This window comes from Gorilla gorilla, chromosome 1, assembly GCF_029281585.2.
Source record: "Gorilla gorilla gorilla isolate KB3781 chromosome 1, NHGRI_mGorGor1-v2.1_pri, whole genome shotgun sequence".
In the NCBI taxonomy this organism is placed as follows: domain Eukaryota; kingdom Metazoa; phylum Chordata; class Mammalia; order Primates; family Hominidae; genus Gorilla; species Gorilla gorilla.
In genome coordinates, this window is record NC_073224.2 from 201,033,064 (window position 1) to 201,049,128 (window position 16,065).

General features: G+C 47.1%; 1 protein-coding gene and 1 long non-coding RNA gene across 3 annotated transcripts in view; one reads left to right on the forward strand and one right to left on the reverse strand.

The window, feature by feature from the left end:
* Positions 1-1,110: 1,110 nt before the first annotated feature.
* LOC134757507 (uncharacterized) overlaps positions 1,111-16,065 on the reverse strand; it is a 79,527-nt gene continuing 64,572 nt past the window's right edge. Inside the window, exons 3-4 of the long non-coding RNA XR_010131560.1 lie at positions 7,666-7,758; positions 1,111-2,342 (exon numbers count right to left, since the gene is read on the reverse strand). This is a non-coding gene — a long non-coding RNA (uncharacterized lncRNA). The remainder of the gene's footprint in view (positions 2,343-7,665; positions 7,759-16,065) is intronic.
* The window catches only part of RHBDL2 (rhomboid like 2), a 53,558-nt gene continuing 38,965 nt past the window's right edge, over positions 1,473-16,065 (forward strand). The window contains exon 1 of one of the 2 annotated variants that reach the window (XM_019015782.4): positions 1,473-1,860. In XM_019015782.4, coding sequence (XP_018871327.1) covers positions 1,491-1,860 — 370 coding nt within the window. In that variant the 5' untranslated portion in view covers positions 1,473-1,490. Of the gene's footprint in view, positions 1,861-14,043; positions 14,192-16,065 lie in introns of those variants that run through there. The other variant, XM_004025499.5, reaches the window with a different exon arrangement.

Genomic DNA, 16,065 nt, shown 5'->3' on the forward strand with positions numbered 1-16,065 from the left:
GATTACAGGTGTGAGCCACCACACCTGGCTCCAGTGATCTATTTTAAATGCAGTCTGATAGTTTGTGTCCCTTGTTTAAGGCCTATCTGTGAGCTAGCAGGGTGTGGTGTACCACCTGTAATCCCAGCGCTCTGGGAGGTCAAGGCGGGAGGATCTCTTGAGGCCAGGAGTTCGTGATCACCCTGGGCAACAGAGTGAAATTCCATCTCTACAAAAAATTTAAAAACTGGCTGACCATGGTGGTGGGTGCCTGTAGTCCCAGCTACACAGGCAGCTGAAGTGGGAGGATCACTTGAGTCCAGGAGTTCAAGGCTGCTTCAAGCTATGACTGCACCACTGCACTCTAGCCTGGGTAACTGAGAGAGATCCCATTTTTTCTTTTTTCTTTTTTTTTGAGATGGAGTCTCACTCTGTTGCCCAGGCTAGAGTGCAATGGCGCAATCTCGGCTCACTGCAACCTCTGCCTCCCAGAGAGACCCTGTATTGCAACGAACAAATGAACAAACAAACAAACAAACAAACAAACAATCTTTCTATGACTCCCCAGAACCTATAGGACACAGTCCAAACTGTTTACCAAGGCACACAAGGCCCTGCATGATCTGACACTCCCTGCTCACAATTCTGAACTTTGAGTAGTTCCTGCTGAATTCCGTCCCTTCCCATGGCCTTTTCTGTCAGCCTGTGCTCCCCTTCTGTGTGCTCCCCGCTCACAATTCTGGAAAACCCCTGTTCACCTTTCAAAACCCATCTTGTATGTCATGTCATCTAGGAGCTTTTCCAGAACACTTCCACACAGGGGGATTCCTCCCTGGTCCCTTCTGCCTGAATTTTTTTTTTTTTTTTTTTTTTGAGACCGAGTTTCGCTGTTGTTGCCCAGGCTGGAGTGCAATGGCGTGATCTTGGCTCACTGCAACCTCCGCCTCCCGGGTTCAAGCGATTCTCCTGCCTCAGCCTCCCGAGTGGCTGGGATTACAGGCATGCACCACCATGCCCAGCTAATTTTGTATTTTTAGTAGAGATGAGGTTTCTCCATGTTGATCAGGCTGGTCTCGAACTCCCGACTTCAGGTGATCCACCCACCTCAACCTCCCAAAGTGCTGGGATTACAGGCGTGAGCCACCATGCCTGGCCGCCTTCTGCCTGAATCTTGAGCAGCGTCTACTTAGAGCTTCATTCTTTGTCTTCCTAGTAGAGTAGGAGGTCAGGGACCCCGTTAACCTACCTCTTCATCCTCAGGGCCTCACACAAGGCCAGTTATTCTCAAAATGCTTTGAATGAATAATCAGAGCTGGCAAAGCTATTTCACCAGGGGCCATGGTGTCACCAATTCTTCTGTGGACTAAATCTCTGCTGAGGATCATCAAGTCACCCACCCTGGTGCCCAGTACAGGCCTGGCTTCAGACTGGAGCATAACCAAATGCAGAGTGATAGAGACCACCTCGTTGAGGCGTCAGAGAGCTGAGAGTGGAGAGCAGGGGACCCAGGCATGAAGCAGGAGGGCAGGACTTGGAGGAGGAATGGAGCTCAGTGTCCTGGAGAAAGAGCAGAGGCTGCCACCGGCTCCCTGGCTAAGACCCAAGCAGGCGAAGAGGAGGACTCATTCATCCAGGGCCAGCCCAGGAGCAAGACTGCCAAGCAGGCCGGCCCAGCCCAGCTGGGAGGGGATTTCCTCAGCCTCCCTCCTCCTGGGCTGGGCAGCTTTGGAACCTGTCTGGAGGATTTTCGTTTGGGGAGGGACGGAGGAGCGCCTGGCAGAGCGGGATCTTCAGGGCAGTGGGCAACCCCTTGGCCCAGGAAGCCTGGAACGCAAGGACCGGAAGGCGTGGGCTGGGACGCCCCTACCTTGGTCTTTCAGGGTAAGATGTGGGAGCTGGGAGGGAGTGGAGGGAGTCCCATGTCAGGACAAGGGGGCGGCAGCAGGAAGTGCAGGGCCGAGGGGTGCTGTGCAGGAAGGAGGAGGGACATGTGGGGTGCTTCGTTGGTAACCCCCCTTCTGGAGTGACCTCCTGGTGTGGCTGCTTTGGATCCTGCTACTTTCATTTTAAAAGTTGGCAGCATGTTGGGCCAGGAGTCAGGGGCTATCTTCCCGAGGGAAATGGCAGGGAAGGGCTGAGGATGAGGGCTGAGTAATTCCATTCCTCTTCCCTGCCCTTCACACTGGCTTTCCCTCCAGCCATCATGTTCTCCCCAGCACCCCCTACCCTCCTAAGTTTTTCTAACTCCAACTAAGCCAGTTCCTAGCCCTTTGCTGACCTGGACACTGGAGACCACAGCCAGGGAGACAGTCTCCACTTCTTCCTGCAAGGCGGCTCCTCCAGAGTTATTTGTTTCCTTCTTCCTGGTGTGGGTATCAGAGAGATTTCACTCAATCTTTCATTTATTCATTAGTGTTCATTTGTTTATTCATCACTGTTTGAGCATATACCTGGATTCCATGGAGGGAGGGCTGCACAATTTCTGCTCCTCTTGGGAATAAGAAAACTGAAACTTATTGCTCAAACATTTGATGGTCATCTACAAGCTGGTGGGCAGCATGGCAGAGCAGAAAATTATTTTGGAGTCACAGAGAGACTTGGCTTTTTATCCCATATCTCCTGTTTACCTCCTGAGCCTCAGTTTCCTCAGCTATAATTTTTTTTTTTAAAGAGACAGGGTCTTGCTACGTTGCCCAGGCTGCAGTGCAGTGGCTGATCATAGCTTACTACAACTTCAAACTCCTGTGCTCAAGCAGTCTTCTTGCCTCAGCTTCCTGAGTTAACTGAGCCACGGGGGCTAGCTCAAAATGATATTTTTATGAAGATGACAGGGAACAATGCATGTTGAATACCAAGCCGGGTGCCAGGCTCATTGTGGAGCCTTCCTAAACACCTGTGCTTTTCCCTTCCTCTTTGACTGCCTTCTTGCCACGCCTCTCCCTAAGCAGCAACTCCCTCACCTTAGGCTTGTAAAGATATGCTAGACAACCCCTGGCCTTGAAAGCACGTAGGCAGCGTGTAAACAGAACTGGCCAGTGACGGGTGGAGTGGTGAAGGGAGAGGGAAGGCTGGGTTCCATGGCTCGCTCCCAGCGATTTGGGAGGCCGAGGCGGGAGGATTCCTTGAGTCCAGGAGTTCGAGACCAGCCTGGGCAATAAAGTGAGGCCTTGTCTTTAAAAAATAAAATAAAAAAGAAGGGAGAGCCACATAGGCATGGGATTAGGGAAGGTGTCAGGTGCTGGTTTGTGGTAAAAATACTGGACCAGGGCTGAGTCCAGACATGCTGTGTTTCTGAATTTGCGCACTCAACACTGAGCAAGTGATGGGAACCACCAATTCCTAAACTATGGATGCAGGCTAAGGGCTTTTAAATGCATTCTCTTATTTAATCATAATCCTCTTATGATATTATTATTAACCCTATTTTATAGATGGGGAAACGAAGATACAAACAGGTTAAGGGATTTGCCTAAGGTCACATGGCTAATAAGTAATGGATCCAGAATTCAAGTCTAGGTCAGACTCTAAACTCCATGCTTTTTGCTCTGGTGCTTGCTGTCTTTCAAGTTTCTCTGTATTAGAAAGAGCAGGCTGGGGGTGGTGACTCATGCCTGTAGTCCCAGCATTTTGGTAGGCTGAGGTAGGAGGATTGCTTGAAGCCAGGAGTTCAAAGCCAGCCTGGGCAACAAGCGAGACCCTGTCTCAAAAAAAAAAAGAAGTCCTGGCACAGTGGCTCACGCCTGTAATCCCAGCACTTTAGGAGGCCAAGGTGGGAGAATTGCTTGAGTCCAGGACTTTGAGACTGGCCTGGGCAACACAGTGAGACCTCTTCTCTACAAAAAATAAAACAAAATTAGCCTGGTGTGGTGGTGTGCACCTGTAGTCTTAGCTACTTTGTTTTTTTTTTTGAGGTGGAGCCTCACTCTGTGGCCCAGGCTGGAGTGCAGTGGCGGCATCCCCATCTCAGTTGATTCTCTCACCTCAGCCTCCTGAATAGCTGGGACTATAGGTGCACACCATCACGCCCAGCTAACTTTTGTTGTTGTTGTATTTTTGGTAGAGACAAGGTTTCATCATGTTGCCCAGGATAGTCTCAAACTCCTGGACTCAAGTGATCCACCTGCCTTGGCCTCCCAAAGTGTGGGGATTACAGGCATGAGCCACCATGCCCGGCCCATCTCAGCTACTTTGTAGGCTGAGATGGGAGGATCATTTGAGCCTGAGACGCCAAGGCTGCCGTGAGCTGAGATCAGGCCGCTGCACTCCAGCCTGGGTGACAGAGCAAGACTGTCTCTCAAGGAAAAGAAAAAAGAAAGACCAAAAGGGCATCAGCATTCCCCAACTACCTCCCTAGACACTGGCCTTTCACTTCCTGTAGATCTGCTCTGGGCTGCTGCATCCAGACTCCTTCCCTGATTCGTTAACTCATTCACTTATTCCTACATCATTCATTAAATCAAGTGCTCTGTTTATCCCCTGAGACTGCAAAATTTCAAGAGGGCAGGGATCATAAGCATGATCCTGTTCATTCAGTTTTATAATCCTGTTCATTCAGCACCTCATTCATTCCTGATACAAAAATTTTCAATGAATTCTTTGTGAGTAAATGAATTTGACAAATATTTACGGATGCATTCCATGGACTAGGTAATAGGGAGTCAAAGATGAATAATGCAGAAGCCCTGTCCTCAGAATGCTCACAGCCTTGTAGAGGAGACAGTTATAATACAAAGAAGACATTGATGCTCTAGATGCAAGCAGAGGTTGCTGACGGAACTAAGAAGAGCATTTAATTCTACCATGCATCCTCGGTGCCTAATACAATGCTAAGCATGTGGTAGATGCTCAGTAAGGCTTTGCAGAGGAGTTGTAAAGGACAGAGTCTTTTAGTTTTGTTTTTCTTTAATTAAAAAATTTTCTTTTCTTTTGTTTAACTTAATCCCAAATGTGATAGTAAGGAACAGAGTCTTAAAGGGGGTGTTAATACTTCCCTGGGACAACAAATGGGGAGTGGGGGAGGATGTTCTAGCAGAGGGAGGAGCTCATGAAAAGACCTCATGGAGAGTGGGAGCTGGAACTGCTAGGGGCTCAGTGTGGCTGGGGCATAGGGTGTATTTGGGGAAATGGAAAGAAATGAAGGTGGATAAATAGGCAGGGTTCAGGTCATGAGGTCTTTCTGTGCCTCGTTAAGGAATCTAGGCTTTAAACAAAAGACATTGGATACCCATTGAAAAGATTTTGGCTGGGCGCGGTGGCTCACGCCTCTAATCCCAGCATTTTGGGAGGCCGAGGCAGGCGGATCACAAGGTCAGGAGTTCGAGACCAGCCTGACCAATATGGTGAAACCCCATCTCTACTAAAAAAAAAAAAAATAAATAAAAATTAGCTGGGCATGGTGGCGTGCACCTGTAGTCCCAGCCACTCTGGAGGTTGAGGGAGGAGAATCACTTGAACCCAGGAGGCAGAGGTTGTAGTGAGCCAAGATTGCGCCGCTGCACTCCAGCCTGGGCAACAGAGTGAGACACTGTCTCAAAAAAAAAAAAAAAAAATTAGCAATGAGAATGACACTACCTGATTTGCATTTCAGAAGTGAGGCTGAGGTATAGGGGCCTAGGATATGATGACGCCAAGGTTTTCAGGCCTGATGGGTCCCCACCTATCTATGAAAATTAGTCTTCCTTTTTAAGACTTCAGCATGGTTTGTTCATGAAGGGTCTCTTGAGTTGGCCTGTTCCTGATGACTGGTACTTTGCCCTCAGCTGTATACTGGGTCACAGTGAATCTGTTCCTCCTAATAAAAGTTTGGAAATTTATAAATAGTTTCCTTTTGTATAATCTGGAATAAGTTCAAGGATACTACTTGCAATACCTTGTGCTTTCTTATGCCAGAGAGCTAGAGATGGAGGTGTAGAAGGGTTTCCAGGAATTATATCTAGCTCTGAGTGTGCCCAGTGAGGGTGTGTCAAACTAGCCAGTGGTCCTGGAACTGGGAATGCAGGGGCACAGATAACATTAAAGGAATCCATTTCCAGATTCTCAGCTTCTGCAGGGACTCTTGCCTAAAAGTCATCTGCTTGTCTGGATTCTTTTAAGTTCTCCTTTTCAACTCTGTTTTCATTGTTTCTCTTCTTTGGCTTTATAAGAAAGTTACACCTCTGTCCATCCCAAATTCATTGAACAAGGTCCATTGTTCAAAAGGACAGTTAGAGAATGCTCTGTTCCTGAGAGATAGCAAGTAAAGAGAGATTAGGCAGGAGAAACTAAAGGGTGCTGTGCCTCTACTACGGACTCGTAGTATTTGTTTTATTTAAGAATACTCGGCCAGGGGCCAGGCGCAGTGGCTCACGCCTGTAATCCCAGCACTTTGAGAGGCCGAGGCGGGTGGATCACAAGGTCAGGAGATTGAGACCATCCTGGCTAATACGGTGAAACCCTGTCTCTACTAAAAATACAAAAAATTAGCTGGGCGTGGTGGCGGGTGCCTGTAGTCCCAGCTACTTGGGAGGCTGAGGCAGGAGAATGGTGTGAACTCGGGAGGCGGAGCATGCAGTGAGCCGAGACTGTGCCACTGCACTCCAGCCTGGGTGACAGGGTGAGACTCTGTCTCCAAAAAAAAAAAAAAAGAACACTCGAGAATACTCGGCCAGGCATGGTGGCTCACACCTGTAATCCCAGCACTTTGGGAGGCCGAGTTGGGTGGATGACTTGAGGTCAGGAGTTCAAGACCAGCCTGGCCAACATGGTGAAACCTCATCTCTACTAAAAATACAAAAATTGCTGGGCACGGTGGCTCACACTTGTAATCCCAGCACTTTGGGAGGCCGAGGTGGGTGGATCACCTGAGGTCAGGAGTTCCAGACCAGCCTGGCCAACATGGTGAAACCCCATCTCTACTAAAAATGCAAAAATTAGCTGGGCGTGGTGGCCAGCATCTGTAATCCCGGCTATTCGGGAGGCTGAGGCAGGAGAATTGCTTGAACCTAGGAGGCGGAGGTTGCAGTGAGCTGAGATCGTGCCATTGCACTCCAACTGGGTGACAAGAGCAAAACTCCATCTCGAATAAAAAAAACAAAAAACCCAAAAAGCAAAAAACCAAAAATTAGATGGGTATGGTTGCGTGTGCCTGCTGTAATCCCAGCTACTCAGGAGGCTGAGGCAGGAGAACCGCTTGAACCTGGGAGACAGAGGTTGGAGTGAGCCAAGGTCATGCCACTGCCTTCCAGCCTGGGCAACAGAGTGAGACTCCATCTCAAAAAAAACCCCAAAAACCAACAAACAAAAAAGAATACTTGTTTATTCAACCTGAGGAAGCTGATTAAGTAAAGCCAAAAAATAAAACATAAAATAAAAATAAAGAAATAAAAATATTAGTTTAGGCTGGGCACAGTGGCTCATTCCTCCAATCCCAGCACTTAGGAAGGTCGAAGTGAGAGGATCACTTGAGCCCAGGAGTTTGAATCCAGCCTGGGTAATGTGACAAGACCTCATCTCTACAAGATTTGCTGGGCGTGGTGGCATGTGCCTGTGGTCCTAGCTATTTGGGAGGCTGAGGTGGGAGGATATCTTGAGCCCAAGAGGTCGAGGCTTCAGTGAGTTGGGTTTGCATCACTGCACTCCAGCCTGGGCAACAAAGCAAGACCCTGTCTCAAAAAACATCCAAATAGGGCCGGGTGTGGTGGCTCATACCTGTCATCTCAATACTTCAGGGGGCCGAGGTGGGCAGATTGCTTGAGCTCAGGAGTTCGAGACCAGCATGGGCGACATGGCTAAATCCTGTCTCTACAAAAAAATACAAAAGTTAGCCAGGTGTGGTGGTATACACCTGTAGTCCCAGCTACTTGGGAGGCTAAGGTGGGAGGATAGCTTGAACCCGGGAGGCAGAGGTTGCAGTGAGCTGAGATCATGCCACTATACTCCAGCCTGGGTAACAGAGTGAGACCCTGTCTCAAAACAAAACAAAACGAAAAATTTGCTCAATGCTAATTATGTGCCAGACACTCTTCTAAGAATTTTACAGATAATAAACTAATTCAATACTGATACCGAATCTATAAAGTAGATATTTACCACCCTCCTTTTACAGATGATGCTCCCAAGGCACAAAGAGGTTTAATAAGTTGCCCAAGGTCACAGAGGTGTTAAGTGGTGAAATCAGAATTTGAATTCAGACACCTTTGAATTCCTCTAGAATTTGTGTTTTAGCCATTATGCTATATTAAACTTAAGTGCTTTAGCTCTTTATTTATGTATTATAAAATTAGAATTGAGACATGAGCCAGTTGTCATGGGGATGCAAATTAATGCATTTATGGAACCTTTTAAAAATAAAGGTAGATTTTCTTATGGACAGAAAATCTGTTTGATTTGGCTAATTGGTTTGACAGTGAGGACAGGCTTTGCCAACTGGATTATGTGGTAGACATTTTCCATAAACTGAACGTGAAATCTGTAGCTCTAAGGTTTGGATGAAAATGTATTTAAAACATGTCTCTAACAAAGACTATGACAAAAAATTTGATCTTGGAGCCGATTTTAACTTGTAAAAAATAATTGTAGTTATTAACTTAAAAATGTATGAGACAGAACAGAGCTTCTTAAAATTTTTTTTTTTTTTTTGCAACTGAGCCTAGCTTTGTCACCCAGGCTGGAGTGCAGTGGCATGATCTCAGCTCACTGCAACTTCTGCCTCCCGGGTCCAAGTGATTCTTCTGCCTCAGTCTCCCAAATAGCTGGGATTACAGGTGCCTGCCACCACACCCAGCTAATTTTTTTGTATTTTTAGTAGAGACGGGGTTTGACTGTGTTTGCCAGGCTGGTCTCAAACTCTTGACCTCGTGATCTGCCCGCCTCGGCCCCCCAAAATGCTGGGATTACAAGTGTGAGCCACTGCGCCCAGCCATTTTTTTTTTTTTTTTGAGACAGTCTTGCTCTGTCACTCAGGCTGGAATGCAGTGGCATGATCTCTGCATTGCTCACTGCAACCTCCGCCTCCCGGGTTCAAGCGATTCTCCTACCTCCACCTCCGGGTAGCTGGGATTACAGGTGCCCATCACCACTCCTGGCTAATTTTTTTGTATTTTTAGTAGAGACGGGGTTTCACTATGTTGGCCAGGCTGGTCTCGAACTCCTGACCTCACGATCTTCTGGCCTCGTCCTCCCAAAGTGCTGGGATTACAAGTGTGAGCCACTGTGCCGGGCCATTTTATTTTTATTTATTTATTTATTTTTGAGACAGTCTTGCTCTGTCATCCAGGCTGGAGTGCAGTGGCACAATCTCGACTCACTGCAACCTCTGCCTCTTAAATTCAAGTGATTCTCTTGCCTCAGCCCCCTGAGTAGCTGGGATTACAGGCACCCACGATAACGCCTGGCTAATTTTTTGCATTTTTCATAGAGATGGGGTTTTGCCATATTGGCAGGCTGGTCTTGAACTCCTGGCCTCAAATGATCCACCCGCCTCAGTTTCCCAAAGTGCTGGGATTATATGCGTCAGCCACCACACCTGACATTCTTCAAAATTTTTATGGGGATTTATGAAGACTTGTGGACCCAGCACAGTGGCTCACTCCTGTAATCCCAGCTCTTTGGGAGGCCAAAGGGGGTGGATCATTTGAGGTCAGGATTTTGAGACCAGCCCGGCCAACAAGTGAAAGCCCGTCTCTACTAAAAATACAAAAATTAGCCGGGCATAGTGGTGGGCACTTGTAATCCCAGCTACTTGGGAGGCTAAGGCAGGAGAATTGCTTGAACCTAGAAGGCAGATGTTGCAGTGAGCCAAGATTGCACCACTGCACTCCAGCCTGGGCAACAGAGCGAGACTCTGTCTCTAAAAACAAACAAACAAACAAACAAACAAAAATTGTGAAGACCTGTGAGGTATGACAGTGATAAACATCGCTGGCCATGTGTTTGCTGGTGGGGATGAAGTTTCTGGTTAGGTGAGGGGAAGTAGCTTATCCATAGGTAAGCAGGGGCAAAATTGGAGCAAGGACCAGGATTTTCTGACTCCTGCAATGTCAGAGCTCTTTCCATGATACTTCCCTTTTCCTTCCTTCTCCATTCATGGGATTGTTAATTCAGCAAATACTTGCTGAGAAATATTTTCCACTTTCGTGGAGCTCATATTCTAGCAGAAAGAGACAGACAATAAATAAACTAACTATTTTTAGATAATGATAAGTGCTGGGAGAATATAAGTGGGGAAATGTAGTAGAGCATATAGGGGTACGGGAAGGCATGGGCAGGGGAGACTTCCTAGGGACGTGCTACAGGTTACGAAGGATCAAGACCAACCTTGCGTGTATGAGTTGTAGGGAAGGGAGAGGGCTAGGTAGAAGGAACAGCAAGTACAAAGACCTTGAGACAGGAGAAGATTTGGTGTATTCCAGGAACAGAAAGACATCCCTGTGGCTGCAGCACTGAGTCGTTGGGAGAAAGTAGTAGAAAGTGAATTCCACAAAGAAGGTAGGAGCTAGCTCATATAGGATCTTATCATTTGCCATTAGGATCCTATATCTATCCCAAAGACAATGGGAAACCATTGAAGGATTTTTAAGCCGAGAGTTAATACACTCTGATTTACGGTTTTGTTTTGCTTCATTATTGGAGGAAGGCAGGAGTGGAAACAGAGTGAAGACTAATTTGGGAGAGTAATTTCGGTTCAGACATCAGTAATCTACTCAATGGAAGAATACAAAGATGAACAATGTGAATGGAAAGAAAGGCAGAATGGTATGGGATGTCATTCTGTCTTCTGGTTCTGATGAGGCATGCTGGTAGCTATTACTGTGTAACAGATCACCCCAAAATTTAGTGACTCAAAACAATAATAGGTGTGGTGGCTCACGCCTGTAATTCCAGCACTTCGGGAGGCCAAGGTGGGTGGATCGCATGAGCTCAGGAGTTCAAGACCAGCTTCGGCAACATGGCGAAACCCCATCTCTACAAAAAATGCAAAAATTAGTTGGGCATGGTGGCGCTCACCTGTAGTCCCAGCTACTTGGGAGGCTTAGGCACAAGAGTCCCTTGAACCGGGGAGGAGGAGCTTACAGTGAGCTGAGTTCGTGCCACTGCACTCCAGCCTGGGCGACAGAGTCAGACCTTGTCTCAAAACAAACAAATAACAGAAAAACCAAGAGCCATTTTATTTCGTCATAATTATGCAAGTCAGGGATTTGGGCAGTGTTCAGCTGAGCAGTTCTTCTCCATGTAGTCATCAGCTAGGGTCATTCACAGCTGTATTCAACTGGTGGATGAGCTGGGCTGGTAGGTCAAGAAGGTTCCATTCATAGGTCTGGCACCTTGGTGCTTTTCTTTATTTCATTTTCACATGACTTTTCTTTTCTTTTTTTTAAATCAGGCAACCTCCTGAGCCAGAGCAGGCTCAGAGAGACTCCTACCTTTGTGCTCTTCTACATGGCCTCTCTTTCCATGTGGGCACCTTGGGCTTTCTCATAGCATGGTGGCCTCCAGGTAGTGTTAGGTTATATGGTGTTAGGTTATATGGTGTTAGGCTTCAAAGAGGAAGCATTCCCAAAGGAGCAAAAGTGGGGACCACATAGCTGTTAAGGCCTGGCCCTGCAAAGTATCCAGCATAGCTTCTGCCACGTAGTATTGGTCAAAACCAGTCACAGGGCTGGCCCAGACTTAAGGAGAGGAGAAACAAACCCAAACCATATCTCTCAGTGAGAGGAATGGCAAATTATATGCTCCGTCTTTAGTCTACCATCCTTGGCTTCTGGGAACTGAATAGCCCTAACCATGCTGATGGTGCTGACCCACTTTTAAATCTAAACCACAGTATACTATGTTGGAACAATTTGTAGGTCTTTATTCCCCAGTGAATAGAGAGGGACTGGAGAACAGGAGGTGGTTTCCTTTTCTTTCTTTCTTTCTTTTTTTTTTTTTTCCCATGTGTTTCCAGAGCCTAACACATACAAGGCATTCAGGGAATGCTACCACTGGATGCACACATCACATAAGCATTCACTGGTTGTTGAAACATGATGTATATAAGAATCCCCTGGGAGCTGTTAAAAATGCATGCAGATTTCTTTTTTCTTTTTTCTTTTCTTTTTTTTTTTTGAGACGGAGTCTCGCTCTGTCACCCAGGCTGGAGTGCAGTGGCGCGATCTCGGCTTACTGCAAGCTCTGCCTTCCTGGGTTCACGCCATTCTCCTGCCTCAGCCTTCCGAGTAGCTGTGACTACAGGCGCCCGCCAACACGCCCAGCTAATTTTTTTGTATTTTTAGTAGAGATGGGGTTTCACTGTGTTAGCCAGGATGGTCTCAATCTCCTGACCTCGTGATCTGCCCACCTCAGCCTCCCAAAGTGCTAGGATTACAGGCGTGAGCCACGGTGCCCGGCCGCCTGCAGATTTCTGAACAAGACCTGAGCCCAGACCCTCTGAATCCAAATCTCTAGGGCAGAAGTTTTCAGTCTTGGCTGCACATGAAAAGATACAAGTGCCAGGCCTTCACCCCAGAGACCCAGTTTCTGTTGATCTGGGGTGAACTCAAACACATTTAAGTCTCTTCAGATGATTCTGTTGTGAGGCCAGGGTGAAGACCAGTGCCCTAGGATTAGAACCAGCCATCTCTGCTAACCTCCCCAGATGATTCTGATGCAGGTGGTCCATGACAGGGTGACCAACACCCTTGGCTTGCCCTGATTTTAGCACTAAAAGTCTCACATCCCAAGAAACTCCTAGTCCTGTGCAAACCAGACAGTTGGTCATTATCAGTGGACCACTATTGAAAAAAATTCTACACGAAGCAGTGAAAGCCTTTTTTGAGAAATGCCCACAAATATCTACTGAAAGCCATGATTTTGTCTCCTTACTTAAGGGCCTGAGCCAACTGTCCTTGAATTAAGGGGGAAGTGGCTCAGGGTCACTGTTTTCCTTCAGCCCTGTGCTCTGGTGTGCTAGGCCTGTTAACTCATGTAAATAGTGTGTCTGTCTTTGGGAATTCTTTCCGACTATATCCCTTAGTGCGCACACCACAGCTTTGAAAGCCCAATCACCATCAACAAAGATGATGTGTTTAGGATAATACAAGATACAGGATGAAATTCCTATGTCTTCTGCACCAGTGTGTATTATTATTACTATTACAAATACTATAATAGGGTACACAAATATATGTAATATGTTAAATAGCTGTGGGGCGGCCCAGACTCTGGTCTGAGATTCCCAGGTTTGTGCCCTAGCTTTGCTGTACCTAGGTATGTAATCATGGATGCCTCTTTTTTGCCCTAGTTGTTTACCTGTAAAATGGGAATAATAAAGAGGTCTTCTTCACAGAGCAGATGGGAGGATCCAGAAAATAATAAAAGCGAAAGTGGTTCTGTAGAGTGAGAAGGCTGAGTATTATGATGGTCTTTGAATGGGAGGGACTTGAAGACATTATTCCGCTGAGAGGCCCTGCATGTGACTGGGGCTCTGGTCCCCCTACCCTGAACCATAGCCCACCTGTGAAGTTTCAAGGAAGAAGCTTTTGACGCTGAGTGGACCATGGAGAGAGCTCAGAAAGCAGAGTTCTCTACCTTAGCTGCCCTTACTGCTGAGGTCAAGTGTGCTTTGCTTCAGCAAAAAGCAAAGCTTTTGGAAACGGGGGTTTGTGAAGGCATTTTTTTGTTTTCAAATCTTTTGCCTATTTATTCCAAGTGTATCCTCAGAAATGTAGCCAAAAGAAAACAACCACAACCACAAACCTGTAATATTGAAAAGCCAGTTCTTAATTTCTGTAGCTAAAAAAGCATCCTTTCAGGATGTAACCACAGAGAGATTGCTGCAGGCCTCTGGCATAATGATGGTTTGCAGTGTGATGAAGGAGGCTGCTAAGCTCTGTGGCCCAGAAGTCCAATCCTGGCCTCTCCAATTACCCAGGCGCCTAGCAACACCACCAAAAGTCTCCCCAGCAGCCCCAGCTGGGCAGCAATTGGCTACACCCACCACTGCCCGCTGCCCAGCGTCCTGAGCTCCCCAGCCACATCAAGGCGGGTCTCAGCCCCGGCAGGGGCCCGCCTGGTACCAACGAATGGGTGGGGCCAGCTGTTTAGAAAAAACAATTCAGATATTTAAAACCTCCTGTTTGAATGCAGCTAGGCAAGCGGCACAAGCTCACAACTAAAAGTGTCTGCCATGGAAAAGGAGTTGTCATAAGCGTGTTGGCCTTGCCAGGGCCCTCCTGGGTGAGGCGAAGAAGGGAAGGTGAGCCTGATTTAGTCCTCTGGCTTCTCAAAGAGGCAAATCCTTTTCCCATCCTGGACGCTTGTGTCCACCTAGAGTCCTCGTCGTAGCAGTGGGGATGGTGGGAATTCCCAGCCCCATCTTCTCCCAGGGGTCATGACCTGCCACTTCCTCTACAGCTTCCGTTTAGGAATTCCCAGGGTCTAGTCTGGGACTGTCTAGGCAGCTGGAGGAAAAAGAGGGAGCTAAGAGTACAGGAAAGGATGGGATGAAAATAACCAAAAAGAAGATTCACACTTCTTTTGTTTAAATTTTTATTTTTATTTTTATTTATTTAGGTTTTGGAGACAGGGTTTCGCTCTGTCACCCAGGCTGGAGTGCAAGTGGCACCATTGTAGCTCACTGCAATCTTGAACTCCCCGTTTCAAGCGATCCTCCTGCCTCAGCCTCCCGAGTACCTGGAAGTGCAGGTGTGCACACCACTGCACCTGGCAAACTTTAATTTTTAATTTTTTTTTTTGTAGAGAAAGGCTTTCGCTGTGTTGCCCAGGCTGGTTTCAAACTCCTGGCCTCAAGCAATCCTCCTGCCTCGGTCTCTCAAAGTGCTAGGATTACAGGCATGAGCCACCGTGCCTGGCCCATTATTTTTTATTTAATTTTTTTTTTTTTTTTACATGGCCAGGCACAGTGGTTCATGCCTGTAATCCCAGCACGTTGGGAGGCCGAGGCGGGTGGATCACCTGAGGTAGGGAGTTCGAGATCAGCCTGACCAACATGGAGAAACCCCATCTCTACTAAAAATACAAAATTAGCCAGGCGTGGTGGCGCATGCCTGTAATCCCAGCTACTCAGGAGGGTGAGGCAGGAGACTCTCTTGAACCTAGGAGGTGGAGGTTGTGGTGAGCCAAGATCCTGCCATTGCACTCCAGTCTGGGCAACAAGAGCAAAACTCTGTCTCAAAACAAAACAAAACAAAACAAGGCCGGGCGCTGTGGCTCACCCCTGTAATCCCAGCAGTTTGGGAGGCCGAGGCGGGCGGATCAAGAGGTCAGGAGATTGAGACCATCCTGGCTAATACGGTGAAACCCCGTTCCTACTAAAAATACAAAAAAATTAGCTGGGCGTGGTGGCAGGCACCTGTAATCCCAGCTACTTGAGAGACTGAGGCAGGAGAATCGCTTGAACCCGGGAGGCGGAGGTTGCAGTGAGCCGAGATCGCACCACTGCACTCCAGCCTGGGTGACAGAGCGAGACTCCGTCTCAAAAAAAAAAAAAAGAAAGAAAAAAATTTACATTTTAAAATCTTAAATTTATTTATTTATTTTAGAGACAGGGTCTTGCTCTGTTGCCAAGGCTGGAGTAAATTTTCATTTTTAACTCTAATCCCATGACAGATGAAGGAGTACCTTTCTATAACTCTTGGTGCGTAGAAATCACACGGGCTGTGGAACATGTGGGGGCTTTGGAGTCCGGCGCCCAAGACTCTTCTCCCAGCCCTCCCCTTATTAGCTGTGAGACCTTGAGTAAGTTACTTTGGGAGCCTGGGTTTCTTTATCCTTAAAATGGGAATATTATTACCCTGCCTTACAAAGTGGTAAAAATTAATGAAGAGAATGCTCATAAAGTGTTTAGCCTGGAAGCTGGCACACAGTAAGTGTTTATTATTCTAGTAGCTCTTTATTATTTTATTTGGTTCTTACCACAATTCTGTAAGATACTCAGGGCAGAGGTGAGCTCTGTTTTACAGCTGAGGAAACTGAGGCCCAGTGGAAAACTAAATGTGGATGCTGGGAGTAGAATTCAGGTCTTTACAGTGTCAAACACAAGGCAGGCTATTCTTCAAAGGCAGATGGCAAGCCCTTTTTTTGGTAGCCACTATGACATGGCAGCTTCAC